Source organism: Bos grunniens, chromosome 12 (genome assembly GCF_055505025.1).
Source record: "Bos grunniens cultivar Pamir isolate PY7600 chromosome 12, Bosgru_T2T1.0, whole genome shotgun sequence".
Lineage (NCBI taxonomy): Eukaryota > Metazoa > Chordata > Mammalia > Artiodactyla > Bovidae > Bos > Bos grunniens.
In genome coordinates, this window is record NC_141176.1 from 72,305,498 (window position 1) to 72,332,975 (window position 27,478).

Sequence of the window (27,478 nt, forward strand, 5' to 3'; positions counted from 1 at the left end):
GAGATGGCTGGATGGCATCACTGACTCGATGGACATGAGTCCGAGTTGATGATGGACAGGGAGGCCTGGCATGCTGCGATTCATGGGGTCGCAACTAGTCAGACACGACTGAGTGACTGAACTGAAGGAGACAAAAGACTTATAGTTCAAAAACTGTAAGATACTGATGAAATAAATTGAAGATGACACAAACAGATGGAAAGATGTACTGTGTTCTTAGACTGGAAGAATCAATACTGTTAAAAATGATCATATTACCCAAGGTGATTTACAGATTCAATGCAATCCCTATCAAATTAGCAATGGCATTTTTCACAGAACTAGACAGAAAAACCATTTTTTTAACTTGTAGGGAAATAGAAAAGAGCTTAAATAGCCTAAGCAATCTTGAGAAAGAAGAACAAAGCTGGAGGGATCACAGCCCTTTACTTTAGACTTTACTACAAAGATACAGAAATGAAAAAGTATTTTCCTGTCACATAAACCAGACACATGGACTAATGGAACAGGATAGGAAACCCAGAAATAAACTCATGTGCTTATGGTCAATTAATCTAAGACAAAGAAGGTAAGAATATGTAATGGAGAGAAGACAGTTTCTTTAATAAATAGTGCTGGGAAATCTCAACAGCTATACATAAAAGAATGAAGTTAGAGTATTCTCTAATACCATATACAAAAACAAAGTAAAAATGAACTAAAGACCTAAAGAACTGTAAGATAAGATCCTAGAGGAAGACATGGGCAGAATACTCTTTGACATAAATCACAGCAATATGTTCTTGGACCTGTCCCATAAAGTCATGGAAAACAAAAGCAAAAATAAACAAATGGGACCTAATTAAAAGATTTTGCAGTGCAAAGGAAACTACAAAAAAAAAAAAAAAAAAGAAGAAGAAGAAGAAGAAAAGGCAGCCTATGGAATGGAAGAAAATATTTGCAGATGACACAACCAAGGTATTAATTTCCAAAATATATTAACAGGATTCAAATTAAAGAGATCCCCAGCTCCAGAGGCAGAACACTGAATTACTCTGCTTGTGACTTCAACTGGCTGTTGACTGTGGTCCACAGAACTGCTGCATATCATGATTTCATGTGCTTGTGCACACGTACGGATGCACACACAGAGGAACAGAAATTTTATAGAACAAAATTACTCTTCTCTGTGCTCTGATTTTTTCTGTGATACCAGTTCTATTCTAGTTCATATAAAAGACAAAACGATGATCACGAGGCACTAAATTTCCTGATTCATTGACTACACCTGCAGTTTGATAAACACCACTCCTTACTGTCCCCTATTGGGCTGGGCTTCTGGTCCATGTTAGCATCACACCAGGAACTTCAATGTTGTTCCAGAGTCTTGCAGAAGCCTTGCAAAGCTAACTCCATTCAGTAAGGGAACTGAGTCTTTGGAAGGTTAATAATTTATCCTGAGCCTATAACTTATAAGTGGTAGAATCAGAACTTAGAACTGTCTGATTCCAAATTAATTTTTCTTCACTAACTGTTGTTGTTCAGTCACTAAGCCATATCTGACTCTGTGACCCCAAGGACTTCAGCACACCAGGCTTCCCTGTCCATGACCAACTCCCAGAGCTTGCTCAAACTCATGTCCATCAAGTCAGTGATGCCATCCAGCCATCTCATCCTCTGTCATCCTTTTCTCCTCCTGCCTTCAATCTTTCTCATTGTCAGGGTCTTTTCCAGTGAGTCAGCTCTTCACATCAGGTGGCCAAAGTATTGGAGTTTCAGCTTCAGCATCAGTCCTTCCAGTGAATATTCAGGGTTGATTCCCTTTAGGATTGACTGGTTTGATCTCCTTGCAGTCCAAGGGACTCTCAAGATTCTTCTCCAACACCACAGTTCAAAAGCACCAATTCTTCAGCTGTATTGTACTCATCAGATATTTTCCCCATTTTTCTTACCACCCCACTTGAAAGGATTCCCCAAACCATAGGAAGAGTGAATAAGTATGGAGCAAAGAGAGAAGATATTACTTCTATTGCTCTGTCCCTCATTTGGACAATATCAGTTTAGAAGTGGGTTTATTCACTTGTATGTCATGGGCTGATATGTGTCAGGAGAAGATACTCAAAATCTTATCCCTCTTCAACCAAGAGCCCTTTGTCTTTACAGGGTCTTGCTAGTTGCAGAGGTGGAGAAAATCTGTTAGTTTGGTTACTTGAATTTACTTGTCTAAGTGCAAAAACTTACATTCTTCTTCCCCCCAAATGAGTAGGAAGCAGTGATGCTTGTGTCTCAACACCCCAATGTAGGGAATTTAGAAAGCTGAGAGCAGACTCTGCAGAAGGGCAGCCCAGTGCTGTTTCTTTGAGTTGCCTCTCTTAGGTGAGCCAGGCCCACACCATCTTCCCTGGATCCCTGGTCCCTGTGATCCTGGAAGCAGCAGAGAGCTTCCATGGTGGTCTCTCTTTCTCCAAGGCTCATGCCTGTCAGTGCTGACCCCACATGAACAGGTCAGAACTGGGGGAGGTGTGATGGTAACAAGGACCTGGGTAGGAGCAGAGACAGGAGAATGGGGACATAGACCATCAGTCATGGGGGGAACATTCAAAGATGAATACTATGTTTTTAAGAAGGTACTCCTCAACTTCTGTTCAGAATTTCAGGAATAAGCAAAAATGAAAGATCTTCTTAAATAATTTCCTTAAACACAAGAGGTAGCTGAAATATGTGTGTTCTTTGTGCTCAGGATCTGAAGTAGTTAAATATGTCCCCCAGAAAGAACACCGATTGAGATTATATGCAGGGAATAGTCTGGTTACTTGAATGAACCTGGAAAATGGAGAGAAGATGGAGAAGAAAAGAAGGAAGAATATGCGGGACCAGCCTCCCCTTGCCTGGCTACATCGCTTGTGTAAACCTCATGGAGACAGCTGAAGGATGAGAAATAGCCTGCATGTGGGAATCTTAAGGTTGATAATTACAAAGAGTAACAAGTTTTTATAAAAATCTGAAGTAGAATGATGGTTATTCCCCTGACAAGGAATGCTTACCATTGTTTAGATGGTTGTTTAGTCTTTGATCCTAAATTCAAGAGTTTTAAGAGAGACCTTACATTTGGGTCTCAGGTTTTCTTAGTTCAGTTCAGTACTCATTCTAAAATATTGTATTACTAGTGATTTTCAGTGCTTTGGAGGCATATTGGTCACTTAATCAACTCTGTGTGAATAAATCTTTCTTTATAATGTGTTTTTAATTGTGGATTTGCTCAGGGACATCTCTTTTTTTGGTGGCACACCCTGAGTTTTCTGTATTCTTTTCTCTATCACCAGACTTAAAACTGAGACAATATTGAAGGATGGTTTGGAAGACTTCCTGAGTATTGTTCTTCCTCATGATTAGGAAAAATAAATGTCTGCCTATCTTCATCTTTCCTCTCAGGCTTTTGTGAAGTGAGGAGGAAAGTTCAGCCCCAAGGCCAAGCAGGATTTGAACGAGGGGATTCCGAGCAGTTCTGGGCACTATGGAAGAGTCAGGTCTCCTTTTGTTCCCACATGTATGCCTCCCCCTTGTCCTGCCCCCTTCACTGAAAGGAGCCATTTGTGCTCTTCTCTTCTGCCCATATTCTTATGCCCTGGGTTACTGAGCCTTCCAGAAGAAAATGTAAATGGGCTACATGAGCTTATGTACAGGATTCTCTCTTGAAGCCTAGAGGAGGCATATATTTCCAGAGTAATTTACTTGTGGCTCCTGCTGAAGCAGATGAGTAGGAAGAACTATTTAAATTAAAGTATCATGACACAGGTCACAGTGGGTTTCAGGTCCTCCTGGCCTTGCAGTTAATAATGAAGTTCTGTTAGGCAAGTCATCCTGACACACACATGAGAGAACATGGTTATCAGCTGATGCCAAAATCAGAGGTGATCTCTCCATGGACAGAGGTGCTGCAGACCCCAGGAGCTGACATTCCCCTTGCACATGTGGGGATGTTCATTTCACACATGTGAAGAGATTTCAGATCCTAGAAGACAGTCTGATCAATGGAGTAAATAGCCTAGTTTATTCTTCATTGCCAGTGTGTAAATATTTAATGGTTTGCTTTGAGGCACAAACCTCTACTAATCATGTTATTGCTATTTCCCAGTCACACCAGAATTGACAGTTTATGTAGATCTTTTTTAAAAAAATTTTATTTTATTTTTAAACTTTACAAACTTGTATTAGTTTTGCCAAATATCAAAATGAATCCGCCACAGGTATACATGTGTTCCCCATCCTGAACCCTCCTCCCTCCTCCCTCCCCATACCATCCCTCTGGGTCGTCCCAGTGCACTAGCCCCAAGCATCCAGTATCGTGCATCGAACCTGTACTGGCAACTCATTTCTTACATGATATTTTACATGTTTCAATGTCATTCTCCCAAATCTTCCCACCCTCTCCCTCTCCCATAGAGTCCATAAGACTGTTCTATACATCAGTGTCTCTTTTGCTGTCTCGTACACCGGGTTATTGTTACCATCTTTCTAAATTCCATATATATGTGTTAGTATACTGTATTGATGTTTTTCCTTCTGGCTTACTTCACTCTGTATAATAGGCTCCAGTTTCATCCACCTCATTAGAACTGATTCAAATGTATTCTTTTTAATGGCTGAGTAATACTCCATTGTGTATATGTACCACAGCTTTCTTATCCATTCATCTGCTGATGGACATCTAGGTTGCTTCCATGTCCTGGCTATTACAAACAGTGCTGCGATGAACATTGGGGTACACGTGTCTCTTTCCCTTCTGGTTTTCTCAGTGTGTATGCCCAGCAGTGGGATTGCTGGATCATAAGGCAGTTCTATTTCCAGTTTTTTAGTTTATGTAGATCTTGATGTTAAGTTTCCCATGTAATTATTTATTCAGTTTGTGTGTGCATTTAAGCAGATATTTATTACCAAAATGGTATTTTTTTTAAATAAAATCTTTGTCTTCAGTTTTTTCCTTAAGATGAAAAAATGTCTTCAACACTTTCTTCTGTTAGTGTTCAGTAGTCCTGAAGATATTTTGTAGCACACTTTGTACTATGGAAAATTATCTTAGACATATTGTTTTGTGAACATACATTTTCAACTTTATTATTAATAATGAATGAATTCAGATGTTTTTGTATTTTACTTTTGATGTTCTGTACACATTGCAATAAAATGAAAAGAGGTTAAGGTAATAACATTCACTATTTTGGGGTGTTTAGGAACCTGTTTTATTCACTGGAACAATGAGGAAAAATCTGGATCCCTTTAATGAGCATACGGATAATGAACTGTGGAATGCCTTAGAAGAGGTAATTTATTAATAGTAACTGTAATTAACTTATGTGTGTTTACATTTAGAGCATTGTAGATAATTAAGGGGAGCGTATCAGTTTCACTGACTTTGTTTACCCCCTAGGAAAACACTGATGACATGGGTGCACTTAAAAATGTGTGTATTGATGATGATGAAAATCAACAATATAATGTGACATGTTTTCATTTTAGCTATTTCCCTAGAACCCTGAACAAATAGATACATTATCTTGTTTTTAACAGAGTACTCAATTAGATGTTAAAACTGTGGGATCAAATTCTACTAGTGACCTAGTGAATTAATTACTCCATTACACTCCAATATTCATTTTATTCCTCTGGTCTTAGGAAACATCTACTAAGTGGAGACAATAGTAGTTTTTCCTTATTAACTAAAAGATATAAACAAGAGCATACTAATAAAGTATAGAAGTTTCATAGGAATGTGTTTATAAAGGTAAATTATATAGTCAGAATTGATGATGATTATTTATTGGCAATTATGTCATTCTAATGCTGTAGCATTAATGCAGATAACAGAACCCTGGAACATCTTCTCAGCTTTTATATGGGTAGGTTCATTTCTAGAGAATTTTCTGTTATTTCTGTCATGTTTTCCCTTGCCCCACTTCTTTGAATTTCTTAACCCTTGCATGAAAATAATTTTGACTATTAAGTTGATGTCAGTTTGTATTTTAATACAAACTATTTTGTGTATTTGCACTCATTTTACAAATCAGTTCTACTGATGGAAGAAACCCTAGACTTCTAAGCCATACACAGACTTCAATTTCTCCTAGGACCTAACACAGCCTTTTGTTTTTAAAGAGTAAGAACCAGCATTCCTATACATTAACGATGAAAGATCAGAAAGAAGAATTGAGAAAACAATCTCATTTACGTATGCAACAAAAAGAATAAAATACCTAGGAATAAACCTACCTAAGGAGGCAAAAGACCTGTACTCATAAAACTACAAGATACTGACAAAAGAAATCAAAGATGACGCAAGACAGAGGAAGGGATATACCATGTTCTTGGATTGGAAGAAACAATATTGTGAAAACAACGATATTACCCAAAGAATTTGCAGATTCAGTACAATTCCTGTCAAACTACCAATGGCAGTTTTCATAGAATTAGAGCCAAAACTTTTATAGTTTTAATGGAAATGCAAAGACCCCAAGTTAGGCAAAGCAGTCTTAAGAAAGAAAAATGAAGCTGGAGAAATTAGGTTCCCTGACTTCAGAATATATTATTGAGTTGGCAAAAAAGTTTGTTACATAAGATTTTATGGAAAAAATTAAACGAACTTTTGGGCCAGTTCAATACAGAGCTAGAGTAATCAGGTTGGTATGGCACTGGCACAAAAACCGAAATACAGATCAATGGAACAGGATGGAAAGCCCAGAGATGAACTCACACACCCATGGTCAACTAATCTATGACAAAGGAGGCAGGAATATACAATGGAGAAAAGGCGGTCTCTTCAGTAAGTGGTGCTGGGAAAACTGAACAGCTATGAATAAAATAAAATTAGAATAAAATTAGAATGCTCGTGAATACCGTATACAAAAATAAACTCAAAATGGATTAAAAACCTAAATGTAAGACCAGATGCTATAAAACTCTTAGAGAAAAACACAGGGAAAGCACTCTACATAAATAACTACTAAATATTTGATTGATCTTTTCATTTCAGAGACATTGGCATATTTCTTTAATCTTTTTTTGTTTGTTTTTGTTACACAAATCTGAGAGACTGATTGTTCATGTTATTTTGAATTGGTGCATTTGTCATTTACTGTTACCCTTTCAGGGAAGCTGTGAAATCTGTAATATACATATGCACCTTGACTATGAGCAGGCAGATTTGGAAGTATGACCATCTCCAGCCAGAAATTCTGGTTTCTGAAGGATGTCACGACTGAGTCTTTATACACCCACCCTGCTTTTCAGCAGCATGTGGATTTTGTTTTATTAAATTGGGTCGATTGCTTCACCTTCTCCTCCCTGAAAAGCAGTGCACCTCTGATTTCATTTAAGTTTATGAGTCTTTTACAGTGAAATTCTTCAAGAGAAGAGGTGTGTAGAGCTGTTAATCATTAAGTGTAAAGAACAATAGGATGATCCACTACTCTTGAATTCGTAGGACAAATTTAATGGTGAAATTGGGACACATCTTAAAAAAATAACTCAAGTACTGGTAAATTATTTTTATATTTGTTTCCCAGATTGAGATATATTTTTTCCCACAGATTTTCGGGTAGCATTACTCTAGAATTTTAGAACATATTGTTTCATGAATAGAGAGACAATGTTAATCTAAATTATAAAAATGCTGAAGTGGTAGATAATACTAAGATCTATTTAAATGACATTTGGGACTTTCTATAAAAATAAAGAAATGTGAGCTTATTTCATGAAGTGAAGTATATGGTTTCCATGTATTGCTTCTGGAATTAACCCTGTTAACTTTGATGATACCACTTAAAGAAATCATCCCATCATTATGTTTCTCTAGGAATTGATTCCATATGACTGTTTTAAAGAAAACTTACCAAATCTTTCATTGAAAAACATACAAATGTGGTAAATAATTCCAAGAGAATCTGAATAAAGGGGTGATTTATCACTCTAAGTTATTCAGTTGCTAAGTCATGTCCAACTGTGACCCCATGGAGTACAGCATGCCAGACTTCCCTGTCCCTCACCATCTCCTGGATTTTGCCCAAGTTCATGTCCATTGAATCGATGATGCCATCCAAACATCTCACTCTGTCTCCCTCTTCTCCTTCTGCCTTTAATCTTTCACAGCATCAGGGTCTTTTCCAATGAGTCAACTGTTTGCATCAGGTGGCCAAAGTATTGAAGCTTAAGCTTCAGCTTCAGCATCAGTCCTTCCAAAGAATATTCAGGGTTGATTTCCTTTAAGATTTATTAATTTGATCTCCTTGTTTTCCAAGGGACTCTCAGTAGTGTTCTCCAGTAGCACAGTTCAAAAGCATTGATTCATCAGTGCTCTGTTATTGTCCAGCTCTTGCATCTGTACATGACTACTGGAAAGACCATAGATTTGATTATATGGACCTTTGTCAACAATGTGATATCTTTGCTTTTTTAACACACTAATTTTGTCATAGCTTTCCTGCCAAGAAGCAGTCATCTTCTAATTTCAAGGCTACAGTCACCATCTGCACTGACTTTAAAGCCCAAGAAGAGGAAATCTGTCACTGCTTCTACCTTTCCCCCTTCTATTTGCCATGAAATGATGGGACTGGATGTCATGATCTTAGTTTTCTTAATGTTGAGTTTTAATCTGGCTTTTTCACTCTCCTTCTTCACCCTCATCAAGAGGTATCACTAAATCAATGAAGTCAGTTTTTAAGTGAACCAAAAACCCTAGTTATTAATTTGTAAATGATGCCTAACTGGATATGTGAGCCCAAACTCACAGAGTTAACCTAAAAATCAGTAGGAGGGAACCACTATGTTTTCCTCTTTATGAACTTCAATTAAAAGAAAAAGATGGCTTAGAAAAATTTTTTAAGTCCTCTAGTTCTGTTCCTCCTTCTTCCTTGGCAGAGATGGACATTCAGAAGGAAGACAGTCCTATGGATGCTGCCCTTCTCATCTTGGTTATTTTTCAAAATATGTGAAAATACATTTTTCATGTACTGAAAACTTGCCAACTTACTGTAAACTGATGAAAGTTCATCAGAAATTAGTGCTGATCAGGATGCTAAAAGCAAAGGCAGCTCCAAAAATATAACGTGAGTAGTGCCTGAGGATGAAGAACTTTATCACTCAGAGGTTAAAAGATCACAGTAGATAAAACTTTGGAAATGAATTACTGATATATTGCTTATGTTAAAAAACAAAAACAAAATACCTTACATACTGGGATTTGGAATTAAGAATATAGTATGGGGGCTTCCCCAGTTGCTCAGTGATAAAGAGTTTGCCTTCAGTGGAGAAGTGGGATTGATCCCTGAGTTGGGAATATTCCCTGGAGGAGGAAATGGTGACCAACTCCAATATTCTTGCCTGGGAAATCCCATGGACAGAGGAACCTGGCGGGCTACAGTCCATAAGGTTCACGACTTAGCAACTAAACAATAACAAAAATGTTGTGTCCAAACTGGGAAGAAATCGTACATTTAAATGTCTGACATTGATAGTGTGTCTGTTAGGACACAAGTGTGTCTCATCACACAGGAAACCAAGATACAGAAATCTGGGCATAAGCAGCCTGTGCATCAGGAACCACGTGGTTCAATCCCCCTGGTGGAGACAGGTCACGTGTCCATTTCCCTGGGCCTTGTATTAGGTGAACTTCCTTTACTGCTGGCTCTGCTCTAGTAAAAGCTCTTCCCCATATGTTGATTGCATTTCATTGTCTCTTTCTGGCCCACATCAGATTTTCTTTTTGAAAAGTAAGTAAGTTCCACAAAATTTGGAAACCACTTGACATCAGTGTTCCCCTCCTGTGAGGGGTGTCAGCACCTACTACACAGAGTGCACACAGTGATGATGGAGACAGGGTGCTTTATGAGTCCAGTGTATTATTTTTCAGTTTTGCTGTATTCTATTATTTTCTCAAGCTAAAAAACAATCTGAAGTATTCTATACTGAGATGTATAGTTTTGAATAGTAGTTGTTTGTTCTATTTTCCTTAAATTATAACTTTTTCAGTGCTTTCCTTTGTTTAAAGTGTGATGTATCTTAAAGCCAGTTAATTGTTATTAGAATATATCCCTTTTACAATTATACTTAATAAGAAAACAGTTTTATATATAAATTATTTATCCATATGAATTTAGTTTCTAATTTACAGGAACGGGTATGTCACGCAAATAGAGTCACTTATGCCTTCATTCATGTTATTGCTGTTTGTCGCTTCTGACTCTTCTGCAACCCCATGAACTGTAGCCTGCCATGCTCCTCTGTCCATGGGATTTCTCAGTCAAGTATACTGGAGTGGGTTGCGATTTCCTTAGCCAGGGATGTCACCCAGGATCGAACCCAAGTCTCCTGCTTGGCAGGTGACTTCTTTACCACTGAGCCACCAGGGAAGCCCACCTTCATCCAGCCAGCAGATATCTACTGAAAGCTTGTCAGGCAGTGCTGCAGATTCTGGGGCTATCACAGTCATCAAGAGACAAAATTCTGTCCTTTTGGAGCTTAAATTCTCCTGGAGAAGTTGAAAAGCAAGCCAATGCATATGTAATGAAATCGTAGTGCTGATACATGCAAAGGAGAAAAGTGAAGCAGAACTTGAGGAGAGGCTAGCTGATGGCATTAATGATAATGGGCAATATCTATTGATCTGTTACAAATTCTACATGTACTGACACACCTTTATAAGTATGATATTATAGTCTTACTTAGAGTTTAGGAAGATAAGATAGAGTAGCTTCAGGAACTTGCCCAGTTGGCACAGCCAGGCAAGACTTATGCCCAGGCTTCCTGGCTTCAATTCTTCAATTTATTTTTGTTTGGCTGCAAAAAAAAAAAAAAAAAAGTCAACAAAAGAGTCTAAAATGCAGTACTTTGGTGTAATCTCAAAAGTGACAGAATGATCTCAGTTCATTTCCAAGGGAAACCATTCAGTATCACAGTAATCCAAGTCTATGCCCCAATCACTAATGCCAAAACAGCTGAAGTTGAACAGTTCAATGAAGAGCTAGAAGACTTTCTAGAACTAAAACCAAAAATGATATCTACTTAATCATAGGGAACTGAAATGCGAAAATAGGAGGTCAAGAGATACCTGGAATAAAAGGCAAGTTTGGCCTTGGAGTACAAAATGAAGCAGGGCAAAGCTAACAAGTGTTTTGCCAAGAGAACACACTGGTCATAGCAAACACCCTCTTCCAACAACACAAGAGACAACTCTACACATGGACATCACCTGATGGTCAATACCAAAATCAGACTGATTATATTCTTTGCAGCCAAACATGGAAAAACTCTATACAGTCAGCAAAAACAAGACGAGGAACTGACTATGACTCAGTCATGAACTCCTTATTGCAAAACTCAGGCTTAAATTGAAGAAAGTTGGGAAAACCACAAGGCAATTCTGATATGACCTAAAATAAATCCCTTACAAATTATACAATGGAAGTGACAAGTAGATTCAAGGGATTAGTTCTGATAGAGTGCCTGAAGATCTATGGACAGAGGTTTGTAACACTCTACAGGAGGTGGTGAACAAAACCATCCCCAAGAAAAAGAAATGCAAGAAAGCAAAATGTTTGTCTGAGAAGGCCTTACAAATAGTTGAGAAAAGAAAAGAAGCTAAAGGCAAAGGAGCAAAGGAAAGATATACCCGTCGCAATGCAGAGTTCCAAAGAATAGCACAGAGATAAGAAAGCCTTCCTAAGTGATCAGTGCAAAGAAATAGAGGAAAACAATAGAAAGGGAAAGACGAGAGATCTCTTCAAGAAAATTAGCAATATCAAGAGAACGTTTCCTGCAAGGATAGGCACAATAAAGGACAGAAACTGTATGGACCTAACAGAAGCAGAATATATTAAGAAGCGGTGGAAAGAATACATGGAAAAACTATAAAAAAAAAAAAAAGATCTTAATGACCCAAATGGTGTGATCACTCACTTAGAGACAGACATCCTGGAATGTGAAGTCAAGTGGGCCTTAGAAAGCATAATGATGAAGAAAGCTAGGGGAGGTGACAGAATTCCAGCTGATCTATTTCAAATACTAAAAGATGATGCTGTGAAAGTGCTGCACTCAATATGCCAGCAAATTTGGAAGACTCAGCAGTGGCCACAGGACTGGAAAAGGTCAGTCTTCATTCCCATCTCAAAGAAGGGCAGTGCAAAAGAATGTTCAAATTACCACACAGTTGCACTCATTTCACATGCTAGCAAGGTAATACTCAATATCCTTCATGCTAGGCTTCAATAGTACATGAATCAAGAACTTCCAAATGTACAAACTGGTTTTAGAAAAGCCAGAGGAACTGGAGATCAAATTGCCAGCATCCATTGGATCATCGAAAAAGCAGCAGAACTCCAGAAAAACATCTGCTTCATTGACTAAAGTCTTTGACTGTGTGGATCACAACAAATGTGGAAAATTCTTAAAGAGATAGGAATACCAACCACCTTACTTGCCTCCTGCAAAACCTGTATGCAGGTCAAGAAGCAACAGTTGGAACCGGACATGGAACACCTGGTTCCAAAGCAACAATTTGGACTGGTTCCAAATTGGGAAAGGAGTACATCAAGGCTATATATCGTCACCTTGCTTATTTGACTTATATGCAGAGTACATTATGTGAAATGCTGGGATGGATGAAGCACAAGCTGGCATCAAGATTTCTGGGAGAAATATCAATAACATCAAATATGCATCTGACACCACTCTAATCGTAGAAAGTGAAGAGGAACTAAAAATCCTCTTGACAAAAGTGAAAAAGGAGTGTGAAAAAGCTGGCTTAAAACTCAACATTCAAGAAACTAAGATCATGGCATCCTGTCTCATCACTTGATTGCAGTAGATGGGGAAACAGGGGAAACAATGACAGACTTTATTTCCAAAATCACTGCAGATGGTGACTGCAGCCATGAAATTTAAAGATGCTTGCTCCTGGGAAGAAGAGCTATAACAAACCTAGACAGAATATTAAAAAGCAGAGACATCACTTTGCCAACAAAGTCCAATTAGTCAAACCTATGGTCTTCCTAGTAGTTATGTACCAGTGTGACAGTTGGACCATAAAGAAGGCTGAGTGCTGAAGAACTGATGCTTTTGAACTGTGGCTCTGGAGAAGATTGTTGAGAATCCCTTGGACAGCAAGGAGATCAAACCAGTCAATCCTAAAGGAAATCAACTCTGAATTTTCCTTGGAAGGACTGATGATGAAGCTGAAGCTCCAATACTTTGGCCGCCTGATGTGAAGAGATGATTCATTGGAAAACACCCTGATGCTGGGAAAGATGGAATCAGGTGGAGAAGGGTACAAAGGAGGACAAGATGGTTGAATGGCATCACTGACTTAATGGACCTGAGTTTGAGCAAACTCCAAGGAATATTGAAGGACTGGGAACACTGGTGTGCTGCTGTCCATGGGGTTGCAAAATATTGGGCACGACTCAGCAACTGGACGACAATAACCTGTATCCATATGCTGGGGGAAATAAGATGTTGTGTTTTATTTTTTATGTGTTTTCATTCATTACAATGCATTTATGACACTGAAGACAATGCACTTGGTTGGTCCACTATTTGCAGGAATAAACTTGGAAAAAAATCAAGATCAGAATGGGCTCCAGGATTACTAATGTAGAAGGAGCAGTTTGCCATTGCTTGAACTTGCATATATTGAACTTTAGAAAATAGTTAAGGGCCAATGAGTTTATATCTTCAGAGAATCAGATTTTCTTAAAATTACTGAAAGTTTTTCTCTAGTATACCAACTCCTATGCAAAATGTACTTTTGGAAACTTGACTCAACCATAAAGATCCTTTTAACTTTTCTGTTTAAATCACATTGGAAGAAATAGCTTCACTTTTTGAGAGACTTCCTTAACTAACCCCTAGGTGGGGTTTCTGGTGGATGTCCTGTGGTGGGAATGGGAGACACTGAGATCTTTCTGTCTTGAGTTGACTCCACCATCTTACTCAGTGAACACTCATTGGAAGGAGCTCTCCCCATCACCTGGCTGTATATGTAAGATACATAAGAAGTCCTGAGAATGTCAAAGCTCTAATGTCTAAGAGGCTTGTCTACTTCAGGAACAGTTTGCTTAGAAAAATGTCATTCTTTCTCTATCCACAGGTACAACTCAAAGAATCCATCGAAGGTCTTCCTGCTAAAATGAATACTGAATTAGCAGAATCTGGACTGAACTTGAGTGCTGGTCAGAAACAACTGGTGTGCCTTGCTAGGGCTCTTCTCAGGAAGAATCAGATATTGATTCTTGACAAAGCCACATCATACGTGGATCCACGGTATGGAGCTGAGCCCCAGGAAATCTTGAATCTGACTTGTAAATATGGTAAATGGAAAACATTTAGTGAATCTTAATAAATGTTTCAGAGTGCTCTCTTGGCCTCATGGAAATCTGTTGATAATATTAATTCCAGAAAACAAAGGAAAAAAAACAAGACATGTTATATGGTGTTAATGTTGTTATAAGGCACCCTAAAAAAGCTGAATTCCTAAATCCAGCTCCTGATAGTTTCAAGCAATTTTGAGGGAAGACTAATTTTCCATCATTTTATGAAAAATAGTAAGTTTCTAAGGAGACTTTTTATACTTAGTTTTTTAGGAGCAAGACTATATGTTAAAATATTGAGTTTTAAAACCATTGTAAAAATATCATAGGCTATTTTTAAGTCTTAAGTCTGCTTTTCCTGTCTTTACTGAACTAAATCAACTTCTTTGTTTCTAGAACTGATGAGTTAATACAAAACAAAATTCATGAGAAATTTGCCCAGTGCACTGTGCTGACCATTGCACACAGGTTGAGCACCATTATTGACTGTGAAAGGATAATGGTAAGTCCCTCACCATTTTAGCTGTTTCCATTTATGTTCAATTTTCAATGTATCTTTCCTTGTAAAATTTGATAGGAACCTGCATTAATTTTTCTGTTAGTTTCTTCTCTCATTCCTGAAAATTACTCAAGTACTTAAATATACTTTTAGAATGCACTATTAAATAATATATCAAATAATCTTATATTTTCATAATAAAAGTTTATTTGAATTGTCATGTTTTTATGATGGCCAACCATTAAAATATTCCAAACTCAAGTTATAGCTCCATATTTTAGTGGGGTAGAACACAGTCATTTTCACTGTGTCATAGTTGTTTAAGCATTGTTGGAGTCCCTTATCAAAAAATAGACTCTAATTTAGACTGCCAGGAGATTGATGGCTAAAGTTGTAGAATTTCTCAGGAGTCCATGAGAAGAAATGGCCTAGTGAGAAAAACAGTACTTTAACTGAAAGGATTTCATATAAGAAATGTATTACATAGGGATTAGAGGGCTAGAAAAACTGAACACTGGGGTAATGATTTTAGAAAGCAGCTGCCATATCCTAGGACAGATCTCCAGACCTGAGAATTCAGAAGAGAGGCCCTAAAGAATTGATGCTTGGACCTCTGAGGAGAGGTCACTGCCCGGTTGCTGGTCATATTTGTGAAGGGGCAGGATGGGGCTGGTTCTCCAGGTGCTAATAGCTGGGAGCTGGAGTCAGGTCCCAGTGCTGAGGTGATGCTAGTAGCAGAATCAGGTAGAACATTAGCTGTGTTTCCCACCTTCAGTATCCCTCTAGTGCCCCCTATTGGCAACCTAACAAAAGCCACCTGGCAAAAGGGTCTCTGAACTGTTGCAGTGACTTGCAGAGACCCACCTTCTGCATCACAGATGGGAGTTTGGAAAGAAAGGCAAATCAGGGATGGGAGACTAAATAAACAACCAGAGAGTCTCTTACACAATAGCTCTGTTCTGCACACACAGCAGGCTCCAGGCTTTGGTCTCTGGTTATCTGCCTAGTATCTTCCTTCCAGGTTTGGTTGGCTCTTTCTTCCTTATTTATTTAATATTTCCTTCCTTTGCTTTTTTTCCTTCCTCCATCTATTACTTTTATTTTCTGTTTTATCTCTTTCTTTGTCCTTTCCCTCTGTTGCTTGCTTAGTTTCAATAAATGATAAATAGGATGTGGCTTTATAAAATAAGAAAAGCATTCCTCAAAGGAAAATCTTTGGCAGCAAATAATCTCAATGTATGCAAGATACTTTAAGGTATTTTTTTAATAATTTATTTTTTAAATATACATTTATTTAATTGGAGGAATGGCAAAACTTTAATATATTTTGATGGACTATGCAAAACAGGTAATAATCACTAATGACTGGTCAGTAATATCCACATAGTACCATCTATTTTGACTTCTTGGGCAGCTTCTGGAATATCACCTCCTGCCTATTTCACATGCATTGTTAGATGGGATCATCAGTAGGGCATTGAGTAGATACCAGGCTGTCAGCATTGAGGCAGTGCCTGTAGCCTCACTCCCCAAGCTGGACGTGCACAAGAGCGAGCTCTGGGGAGGCAGACGACAGGAGTGGGGTATCCCCAACCAAAGGGATGCTCTAGTCTCTAAGCAGTGTGTCTGGTTACCTGGTCTAGACATCAGAGTAGGAAGTGAGCTCTACCTGCAGACTTTCATGAGAGATGGGGTGGCATTCAAGACTGCCCAACAGTGACTCTTAATTTCTAGAAATGTTTTGTGTCAGGCATCCTTAGTCCTTCATTTTATGTTCTTGAATGCTAATTGGGAAAGTAACCTTTTATTTCTAGTTTTTACCTGTCACTTTATTGTTCTTACCTCTCAACATTGTATTTCAAAGACTGTCCTCCAACATACCATGTTTCCATAATAAATGAATGATGCTGTGAAATGTATCTATTTCAAGCCCTTTGTCGGGCTTTAGACATAGCAGCAGAAAGGTGGCTTGATCTCCAGCTCAGTTAAGGGTCTCTTCAATTAAATTCTTTGCTCCTAAATGTACCCTGAAGATTTATTTTTCATTTTTGGTATTATAGCATTGATGAAATTCATGGTAGCAGATTCCTTTTATCATCTAATTCTTAGAAATACTGTTAGTTGAAATGTGTGGTTGGTTAGGGAAACTGAAGAAGGACAGAATTTGGAGGACATGTCGCCTGGTCAGTCCTAAGGTGTTATCACTCAGCACCTGATCTGCAGATGTGAACATCTATATCCTCTGAACCAGTCAGCTTTGTTGCTATTATCAAAATACGTTCATTTTTTAAATGCTTTACTTACTGATTTGTTGTTCAGTCATGTCCAGCTGTTTGCACCTCCATGGACTGAGCATGCCAGGCTTCCCTGTCCTTTGCTATCTCCCAGACCTCACTCAAACTCATGTCCATTGAGTCTGCAATCCCATCCAACAATCTTACCTTTTGTCATCCGCTTCTCCTCCTGCCCTCAATCTTTCCCATCATCAGGGTCTTTGTCAGTGAGTTGGCTCTTCACATCAGGTGGCCAAAGTATTGGGGCTTCAGCTGCAGCATCAGTCCTTCCAGTGAATATTCAGGATTGATTTCCTTTGGGATTGACTGGTTTGATCTCCTGCAGTCCAGGGAATTCTCAAGAGTCTTCTCCAGCACCACAGTTCAAAAGAATCAATTCTTAGGCTGGCACTCAGGTTCTTTATGGTCCAACTCACATATCCAAACATGACTTCTAGAAAATTCATAGCTTTGACTATATGGGCCTTTGTCAGCAAAGCACATCTCTCTACTTTTTAATATACTGTCTAGGTTTATCATAACTTTTATTCCAAGGAACAAGCATCTTTTACTTACCAATATCTCCTGATAAGGATGTTATAAATTTCTATAACCTCAAATTTTTTCTCTCTTGGTCAATGTCTATGAACAAATATTTAAAGTAGTTTCATGAAGCAGTGCACTGCCCGTCCCTCCCCAACTTTCTAGTTTTGTCTCACTCTGTTCTCCCTTCTTCCTTTACAGACAAAACCGCACTGATGGTCTTTCAGTTCTCCAAATTCAATCTTCACTCTCTTATAATGTGCCCTCTCTAGACTGTTGGCTTAGTCTAAGGTGCTTGCAGTGGAAATGGTGAGATGGTGGGACCTGGGCTAGATAAGGAAGTGGGGCCAAGGGGACTGTGTGATGGATTGAACATGGGATCTGAGGGCAGAGAGAGAAGTTGATGCTGGTTTCTGGGTACAGAGACTGAGCATCTGGGTGAATGGGGGAAGACAGAGGGAGAAGGGAAATGCAAGGGTTCTCTTTGGAGCCTGTCATCTTTGTGATGAATGACCTTGTTTCCAGAAAGGATTTTACCCTTCACTGTGGAGCTGCTCTTCTCACTCCTGTGTTGAGAAACCTTCAGTGTAAGGTTTCCTGGTTGAGGAGTGATGTCATGGGGAGGTCCAACCAGGAGATGTAAGCTTGGCCCTGTGTTTACATCTCAGTCTGAGCTGGTTGTGGTTGCTGACTCCTCTGATAGGAATAACAGGATTAGACCTCAGGGCACCAAGAGACAGGCATCCACCAGCTTCAGGGTTGGGGATTGTCCTCTGTGCTCCATTCACCCCAGGTATAAAGCTTGTATATTTTTCTAGAGTTTCTAATTACCAGTTGGCTTTCAATGTAGCAAAAACATCACAAATAATGTTCTTTCTCAAACCTTTAATTTTTGAGGCAATCTTATTTTTATTGCTTGTTTTAGAACTATAGGCAAACCTTGTTTTATTGTGCTTCCCAGATACTGCATTTTGTACAAATTGAGAGCTTGTCATAAACCTGCATTGAGTAAGTCTATAGGCACCATTTTCCCATCAGCATCTGCTTATTCCATGTCTCTGTGTCACCTTTTGGTAATTCTCACAATATATCAGACATTTTCCCTATCATTGTAGTTGCTTTGATGATCTGTAACATCAATGATCTTTGATAATATCAGTACTTTGATAATATTACTACTGTGATTTACTGAAGTCTCTGATGATTGTTAATACTTTTTAGCAAAGCCTTATTTTTAAGTTAAGTTCTGTACATAGTTTTTTTTTCAGACATAATGCTATTACATGCATGCTTGGGTATCAGAGAACAGATCAGTCACTCAGTCGTGTCCGACTCTTTGGGACCCCATGAATCCCAGCACGCCAGGCCTCTGTCTATCACCAACTCCCGAGTTCACTGAGACTCACGTCCATGGAGTCAGTGATGCCATCCAGCCATCTCATCCTCTGTCGTCCCCTTATCCTCTTGCCCCCAATCCCTCCCAGCATCAGAGTCTTTTCTAAAGAGTCAACTCTTCGAATGAGGTGGCCAAAGTACTGGAGTTTCAGCTTTAGCATCATTCCTTCCAAAGAAATCCCAGGGCTGATCTCCTTCAGAATGGACTGGTGGATCTCCTTGCAGTCCAAGGGACTCTCAAGAGTCTTCTGCAACACCACAGTTCAAAAGCATCAATTCTTAAGTGCTCAGCCTTCTTCACAGTCCAACTCTCACATCCATACATGACCACAGGATAAACCATAGCCTTGACTAGACGAATCTTTGTTGGCAAAGTAATGTCTCTGCTTTTGAATATGCTATCTAGGTTGGTCATAACTTTCCTTCCAAGGAGTAAGCGTCTTTTAATTTCATGGCTGCAGTCACCATCTGCAGTGATTTTGGAGCCCAGAAAAATAAAGTCTGACACTGTTTCCACTGTTTCCCCATCCATTTCCTATGAAGTGATGGGACCGGATGCCATGATCTTCGTTTTCTGAATGTTGAGCTTTAAGCCAGCTTTTTCAATCTCCTCTTTCACTTTCACTAAAAAGAGGCTTTTTAGTTCCTCTTCACTTTCTGCCATAAGGGTGGTGTCATCTGCATATCTGAGGTTATTGATATTTCTCCCGACAATCTTGATTCCAGCTTGTGTTTCTTCCAGTCAAGGGTTTCTCATGATGTACTCTGCATATAAGTTAAATAAATAGGGTGACAATATACAGCCTTGACGTACCCCTTTTCCTATTTGGAACCAGTCTGTTGGTCCATGTCCAGTTCTAACTGTTGCTTCCTGACCTGCATACAAATTTCTCAAGAGGCAGATCAGGTGGTCTGGTATTCCCATCTCTTCCAGAATTTTCCAAAGTTTATTGTGATCCACACAGTCAAAGGCTTTGGCATAGTCAATAAAGCAGAAATAGATGTTTTTCTGGAACTGTCTTGCTTTTTCCATGATCCAGCAGATGTTGGCAATTTGATCTCTGGTTCCTCTGCCTTTTCTAAAACCAGCTTGAACATCAGGAACTTCAGGTTCACATACTGCTGAAGCCTGGCTTGGAGAATTTTGAGCATTACTTTACTAGTGTGTGAGATGAGTGCAATTGTGCGGTAGTTTGAGCATTCTTTGGCATTGCCTTTCTTTGGAATTCAAATGAAAACTGACATTTTCCAGTACTGTGGCCACTGCTGAGTTTTCCAAATGTGCTGGCATATTGAGTGCAGCACTTTCACAGCATCATCTTTCAGGTTTTGAAATAGTTCAACTGGAATTCCATCACCTCCACTAGCTTTGTTCGTAGTGATGCTTTCTAAGGCCCACTTGACTTCACATTCCAGGATGTCTGGCTCTAGGAGTGATCACACCATTGTGATTATCTGGGTCATGAAGATCTTTTTTGTACTGTCTTCTGTGTATTCTTGCCATCTTGTCTTAATATCTTCTGCTTCTGTTAGGTCCATACCATTTCTGTCCTTTATCAAGCCCATCTTTGCATGAAATATTCCTTTGGTATCTCTGATTTTCTTGAAGAGATCCTTAGTCTTTCCCATTCTGTTGTCTTCCTCTATTTCTTTTTATTGATCGCTGAAGAAGGCTTTCTTATCTCTTCTTGCTATTCTTTGGAACTCTGCATTTAGATGTTTATATCTTTCCTTTTCTCCTTTTTTTGCTTGGGTATACTACTACTACTACTACTACTAAAGTCACTTCAATCTTGTTCGACTCTGTGCGACCCCATAGATGGCAGTCCACCAGGCTCCCCCGTCCCTGGGATTCTCCAGCAAGAACACTGGAGTGGGTTGCCATTTCCTTCTCCAATGCGTGAAAGTGAAAAGTGAAAGTGAAGTCGCTCAGTCTTTTCCAACTCCTAGCGACCCCATGGACTGCAGCACAACAGGCTCCTTTGTCCATGGGATTTTCCAGGCAAGAGTACTGGAGTGGAGTGCCATTGCCTTCTCCGTGCTTGGGTATAGTATACTGTAAACGTAACTTCTATATGCCCTGGAAAACCAGAAAATTCACATGACTCACTGCAATATTCAGTGTATTCTGGTGTTCTGAAACTGAACCCACAATAGCTCTGAGGGATGCCTGTACCAGTTCCTTTCCAGAAAGCAAGTGATTGTCTGTTCTGAAAGCTTTAAGGACATAAAGACAAGTCAATCTGCTGCAAAGCCTGATGATTCGTAGGGCAGGCTGCCAGCCTGTGGGAGGGGCTTGGGGAAGTGACAGATGCTGACGAAGGGCATAACCAACAGTCCTGTCACTGCATGTCCTTAAGGTGTAATAATTACATATTGTTGCACTGATGAATGCTTCTGCACAAAAATAGATGGATATTTTCTTTTATTCTGTTTTTTAAAATGAAGAGCCTAACTCATAAAAATATATTTTTGTTACAAAAAAGCAATACATGTGCAAGGTAGAAATAGGAAATTTTTTTTAAAATCTCATAAAGGGAAGATTACAAAATATGCACCACCAGAAATTAACAGTTGTATAGTGCTATAATATTATTTGGATAAAATTAGAACTATTAATTGTTTAATAATTCAGTTCAGTTCAGCTGCTCAGTCATGTCCAACTCTTTGCAACCCCATGAATTGCAGCATGCCAGGCCTCCCAGTCCATCACCAACTCCCAGAGTTTACCCAAACTCATGTGCATAGAGTTGGTGATGCCATCCAGCCATCTCATCCTCTGTCATCCCCTTCTCCTGCCCCCAGTCCCTCCCAGCATCAGAGTCTTTTCCAATGAATCAACTCTTTGCATGAAGTGGCCAAAGTATTGGAGTTTCAGCTTTAGCATCAGTCCTTCCAATGAACACCCAGGACTGATCTCCTTTGGGATGGACTGGTTGCATGGCCTTGCAGTCCAAGGGACTCTCAAGAGTCTTCTCCAACACCACAGTTCTAAAGCATCAATTTTTCGGTGATCAGCTTTCTTCACAGTCCAACTCTCACATCCATACATGACCACTGGAAAAACCAGACTTGACTAGATGGACCTTTGTTGGCAAAGTAATATTTCTGCTTTTGAATACGCTATCTAGGTCAGTCACAACTTTCCTTCCAAGGAGTAAGCGTCTTTTAATTTCATGGCTACAATCACCATCTGCAGTGATTTTGGAGCCCCAAAAAATAAGTCTGACACTGTTTCCACTGTTTCCCCGTCTATTTCCCATGAAGTGATGGGGCCAGATGTCATGATCTTCGTTTTCTGAATGTTGAGCTTTAAGCCAGCTTTTTCAATCTCCTCTTTCACTTTCACTAAAAAGAGGCTTTTTAGTTCCTCTTCACTTTCTGCCATAAGGGTGGTGTCATCTGCATATCTGAAGTTATTTATATTTCTCCTGGCAATCTTGATTCCAGCTTGTGCTTCTTCCAGCCCAGCGTTTCTCATGATGTACTCTGCATATAAGTTAAATAAGCAGGGTGACAATATACAGCCTTGACATACTCCTTTTCCTATTTGGAACCAGTGTGTTGTTCCATGACCAGTTCTAACTGTTGCTTCCTGACCTGCATAGGTTTCTCATTCGATTAGTCTTATGCAAAACAGAGTATTTCATCAGCAGAACTTTTATAACAACAATATATTCTTAAAATCCCCCATGTAATTAATTTATTTTGTATAGCACAATTTTAATAGCTGCATAGAATTTCATCTTAGAGATCGAGTATAATTAATCTGAAACTTTGACATAATATGGGCTTCCCTGGTGGTTCAGACTGTTAAGAATCTGCCTAAAATGCAGGAGACCCAAGTTTGATCCCTGGGTCAGGAAGATCTCCTGCAGAAGGGAAGGGATATGCACTCCAGTATTCTTGCCTGGAGAATTCCATGGGCAGAGGAACCTAGCAGGCTACAGTCCATGGGGTCGCAAAGAGTTGGACATGACTGAGCAACTAACACTTTGACTTTAGAGATTATATATTTTTCAAATTGTCACTTTTATTAAAAAATCTTGAAATAATTAGGTGGATATAGTTTTGCTTAGTGTAAGTGAACAAGAGAAATGACTTGTTGGGAAACAACTGTGACCCAATTAATAGCTTTGTGTACGTGTTGGCTCTCTGAAGGGATTTAACCAGTTTTGGTTCATTAAACCAAACCATTAATGTTTCAGCATTTTATTTTACAAAGAAATTATCTTAAAGATGTCATAATAGCATCTAAGTTATGACTAAACCTATAAGTCATAACAGCAACTAAGCTAATCTTCTTCATTTGCTCCAAAATAGTGGAACAAGACAGACAAATTAGAAATCCTTTTTCTCCTTAGACTCACTACTGTCTAGATTAGAGGGTTCTTCCTATAGATTTTAGGATTAGCTGGGTGCTTGTGACCTGCTTTCTCTGCAGCCAGTAGCACAGCTGTTGCCTCTAATTCCTGCCCCCTGCAGTCTTCATATCACCTGAAATCTCCCTAGAACCATGAACAAAGAAGCATGTGACAAACTGCACTTGCGTTAACAGTATTGTCTGTGGTCAACATTTTCACTATCTGCAGTTAGAGAATTCTTTGGAAATGAATGATGAAAAACCAAAACCGGGAACAGGAAACTCAGATAGTCAGACTTATGATCTTGTTCTTTTGTTTCTTCCTCAGCACAAACCTCTTCTCAGTAGAATTTTCCCCAGAGAAATCAAAACCAGAAACTGTTGTAACATTCCCACCTGGAAAGCACAAAACAGCTCATGCCTAACTAGAGTTTTAGTTAAATTCTGTTTTTCACCTTCATGGAACATTTCTTTCAGAAGCCTACATGGCTGCAATTAGAATATTTCAGAAGAGAAAACTCCTTCAAATACTCTAAAAGATTTCACTCAAGTTTTAAAAGGAAAATAACTAATATGAAAGTAGAAAGCAGTTGGGGAGAAGAGATATTCTTAAGAGGGGAGTGCTTATGTGCAAAGGCAGCAGATTTGGGAAAGTGACTGTGGAGGTGACCTTGACCCGGCCTTCATCATCCCCCTGGTGAGGGACTAATTTATTATTTTAAGATCTAGGAAAGGGTTTTGAATTAATACTTCCCACATTGCCCAGTCACTGAGAAAATCACGGGCACCCATTTTATCAATGAGGGACCCACTATGCAAGTTTGGACAGCTGTCCCTGTGTCATCACCTGGCAACCAGAAACAGATATTACACAGATCTTCCCCTTGCAACTCTACTTGTTGATAAGTGGGGATCTATCTCTATTGTTATCATCATTTCTTATCAGGCTTTAACTCCATCCTCTCCTGCCCCCGACCTCTCCTTGCACTCGCCCACCTCTCCTTGCATTCCTCTTTTTCACTGATGGCATCTTGCTAATGAATGGATCAAGTTATCTTGCAGTGGGTCAATTTAATTTTTATGTCTAGACAGCTAACGAGAATATCTACACATAAACAGGTTTCATAAAAATGTCTTCATTGAGCTTATATAACTCACTTACTTGTCCAACATAATGTGTTTTTACTTAACCTACTTAAGCTTGATAAGTAATTCAAGGTTGGAGTTCCTGGAGAGAACCTGGGTTTCAAGGATTATTATCACACCAATTTGAATGTGTGATTTAATTTATAGTTTAACTTGTGTTACAGCAAGGGTGGGGATATAGTGGGAAATTATACAATGTTATTCTTATAAAGGATGTTAAAAATCTAAAACTAAACCTATTTTCCTGTACACAAAGATAATTTAGATTTGCTTTATGTTTATTTATTCTGAAATATCTAGAATCTTTGATTAAGCCAGTAAATGTAAAGGCTAAGTTGGTAAAATTCTGTTTCCGGCCATTTTGCAGTCTATGTCCCATATTAGCTCTTATATCCCCTAACGTGAGTCTTGCCTTTTAACTTGAGTTAGATCCAGCTTATTTTTGCTTTTATTTCTTTTGCTTTGGGAGACTGATCTAAGAAAATATTGCTGCGATTTATGTCAAAGAGATTTCTGCCTGTGTTTTCCTTTTGTTTTATAGTACCCAGTCTTATCTTAGGTCTTTAAACTATTTTGAGTTTATTTTTATGTGTGGTATGAGGGGGTATTCTCATTTCATTCATTTACAGGTATGCAGCTTTCCCAGAACTATCTAGCCAAGAGACTGTCTTTTCTTCAGTATATATTCTTACCTAATCTTTCATAGGTTAATTGAACATAGATATTTGGAGACATATGTTTTAAAACTGCAGTTTTTCTTCTTCAACATTAGGAGGAGCAGTTATGTTCTATTATGCTATGCTTAAGTAAAATTGCACATTCATGGCATCTAAATTGGCATGCTCAATTGGCATAGAAAATTAATTATGTAGGTGAGACATTCAATTATTCTTGGACTCTTTTGAGAAAGCTGCTCTTAACAATGATTCACAGTATAAACAAAAGATTAATAGGAATGTGCCCTTTGTTAGACTTAAAAAATGTTTCTAATTAAATAAAAAGGATGAAGTTAGCTGCAATACCTATGTGTGGAAAAAATAACTTGTGTCTTGTTTAGAGTTCCAGCGTATTCTCTTATTTAAAAAAATATGATTTTATTAATTTATTTTTGGCTGTGCTGGGTCTTCGTTGTTGTGTGGGCTTTTTTCTAGTTGCAGCAAATGTGCAGACTTCTCCTTGCAGAGGCTTCTGTTGTTGTGGAGCACAGGCTCTAGGCGCTCAGGCTTCAGTAGTTGTGACATGTGGGCTCAGTAGTTGTGGTGCATGAACTTATTTGCTCCACAGCATGTGGGGTCTTCCTGGACTAGGGATCAAACCTATGACTCCTGCATTGGCAGGAGGATTCTTTTACCACTGAGCCACAGGTAAGCCCATACCACGTATTCTCTTTAGATACATTTATTTTAAATATGACCTAAATGAATAATTAAATTCCACTTAACATCAGAACCGGAGAAGGCAATGGCAACCCACTCCAGTACTCTTGCCTGGAAAATCCCATGGATGGAAGAGGCTGGTAGGCTGCAGTCCATGGGGTCGTGAAGAGTTGGACATGCCTGAGTGACTTCACTTTCACTTTTCACTTTCATGGATTGGAGAAGGAAATGGAACACCCACTCCAGTGTTCTTGCCTGGAGAATCCCAGGAACGGCAGAGCCTGGTGGGCTGCCGTCTATGGGGTTGCACAGAGTCAGACAGGACTGAAGTGACTTAGCAGCAGCAGCAACATCAGAACTGTTTTCGTAGTTCTACTATTTGGATTAATTATTTCAGGTACTTTTTCCTCCTCCATAACCATTAACCAAGGGCACTCATACGTAGAAAGGCAGAGTTAAGATCCCCTTCCTCTCCCTTTCAATTTCCAATTAGCAGGTTTATTAATGAGCAATAAAAGGGGTGAAAGGCAGGCAGCTTAAGAAAGAAAGAGAAAGAAGCAAATCAAAGTAATTTGTGAAAACAGATTCAGATCCTAGGCAGTTCAGGTTGGGCTGCCCAATGTGCTGTGTAGGCTGTGATCGCTTCAGTTTGGAGCTCAATTTCTTATGTGATTTTATAGTCTTACCCAAAAGAAAACTGCATTTCTAGAAATGCCTTCTGTGCAGAGCAATTCTGCAAAAGCTGCTTATATAACAGCTCTTTTTGCCAGCCTTCCACTCTCATAATAATAAACTACAACCGCAGCCAACGTCAAGAAGCATCTTAACCTCTTGGACAAGGGATTCTGCCCCTCTTGTTGTTCAGTCTCTCAGTCTGTCAGTTTCTGACTCTTTGCAACCCCATGGACTGCAGCATTCCAGACTTCCCTGTCCTTCACTACTTACTCGAATTTGTTCAAACTCATGTCCATTGAATTGCTGATGCCATCCAACCATCTCATCCTCTGTTGTCCCCTTCTCCTTCCTTCAGTCTTTCCCAGCATCAGGGTCTTTTTCAGTGAGTCAGCTCTTCCCATTAGGTGACCAAAGTAATGGAGTTTCAGCCTCACATTTAGTCCATCCAGTAGGGGCTGACGTTATCCAGGACCCTAAAGAAATTCCGGAAGCATTTACTTCCCCCCCCCCAAAATATTGCTCAGATTGTCAAATCAACTTGATGATTAATTTGTTGTCAGTACATTGCCATGTGATTTGTATGATGTCAACCTACTTTTTAGATAAATGCAGTCTGATTTTCTTGAATCAAGACATTTCCCAACTCTGTATATCTGTATAAATAGCCCTCAAAGCTCAGAGTCGGAGAGCTAAAAGCACTAACTAATGATAACAACCTCAAATGCCCTGGGCAGAATATAAAATGCTACAGACTGTTCAGTTCCAGTAATCATATTCTAAAATTTTCATTTTCTTCCTTTCCTATAACCATATAATAATGAAAGGTCGGGCTGGGCCATTGTCTATCTAGTAAAACAGAGTAATCAAACCATTTA

At 39.0% G+C, this 27,478-nt stretch overlaps 1 protein-coding gene across 3 annotated transcripts in view; it reads left to right on the forward strand.

Annotated features, from left to right (window-relative positions):
- The window catches only part of LOC147361883 (ATP-binding cassette sub-family C member 4-like), a 228,636-nt gene that overhangs the window by 129,789 nt on the left and 71,369 nt on the right, over positions 1–27,478 (forward strand). For 2 of the 3 annotated variants that reach the window (XM_086328629.1, XM_086328630.1), the window contains 3 exons: positions 5,211–5,300; positions 14,114–14,286; positions 14,730–14,835. The exons of the other annotated variant lie outside the window; for it this stretch is intronic. In XM_086328629.1, coding sequence (XP_086184755.1) covers positions 5,211–5,300; positions 14,114–14,286; positions 14,730–14,835 — 369 coding nt within the window. The remainder of the gene's footprint in view (positions 1–5,210; positions 5,301–14,113; positions 14,287–14,729; positions 14,836–27,478) is intronic. 3 annotated transcript variants of the gene reach the window in all.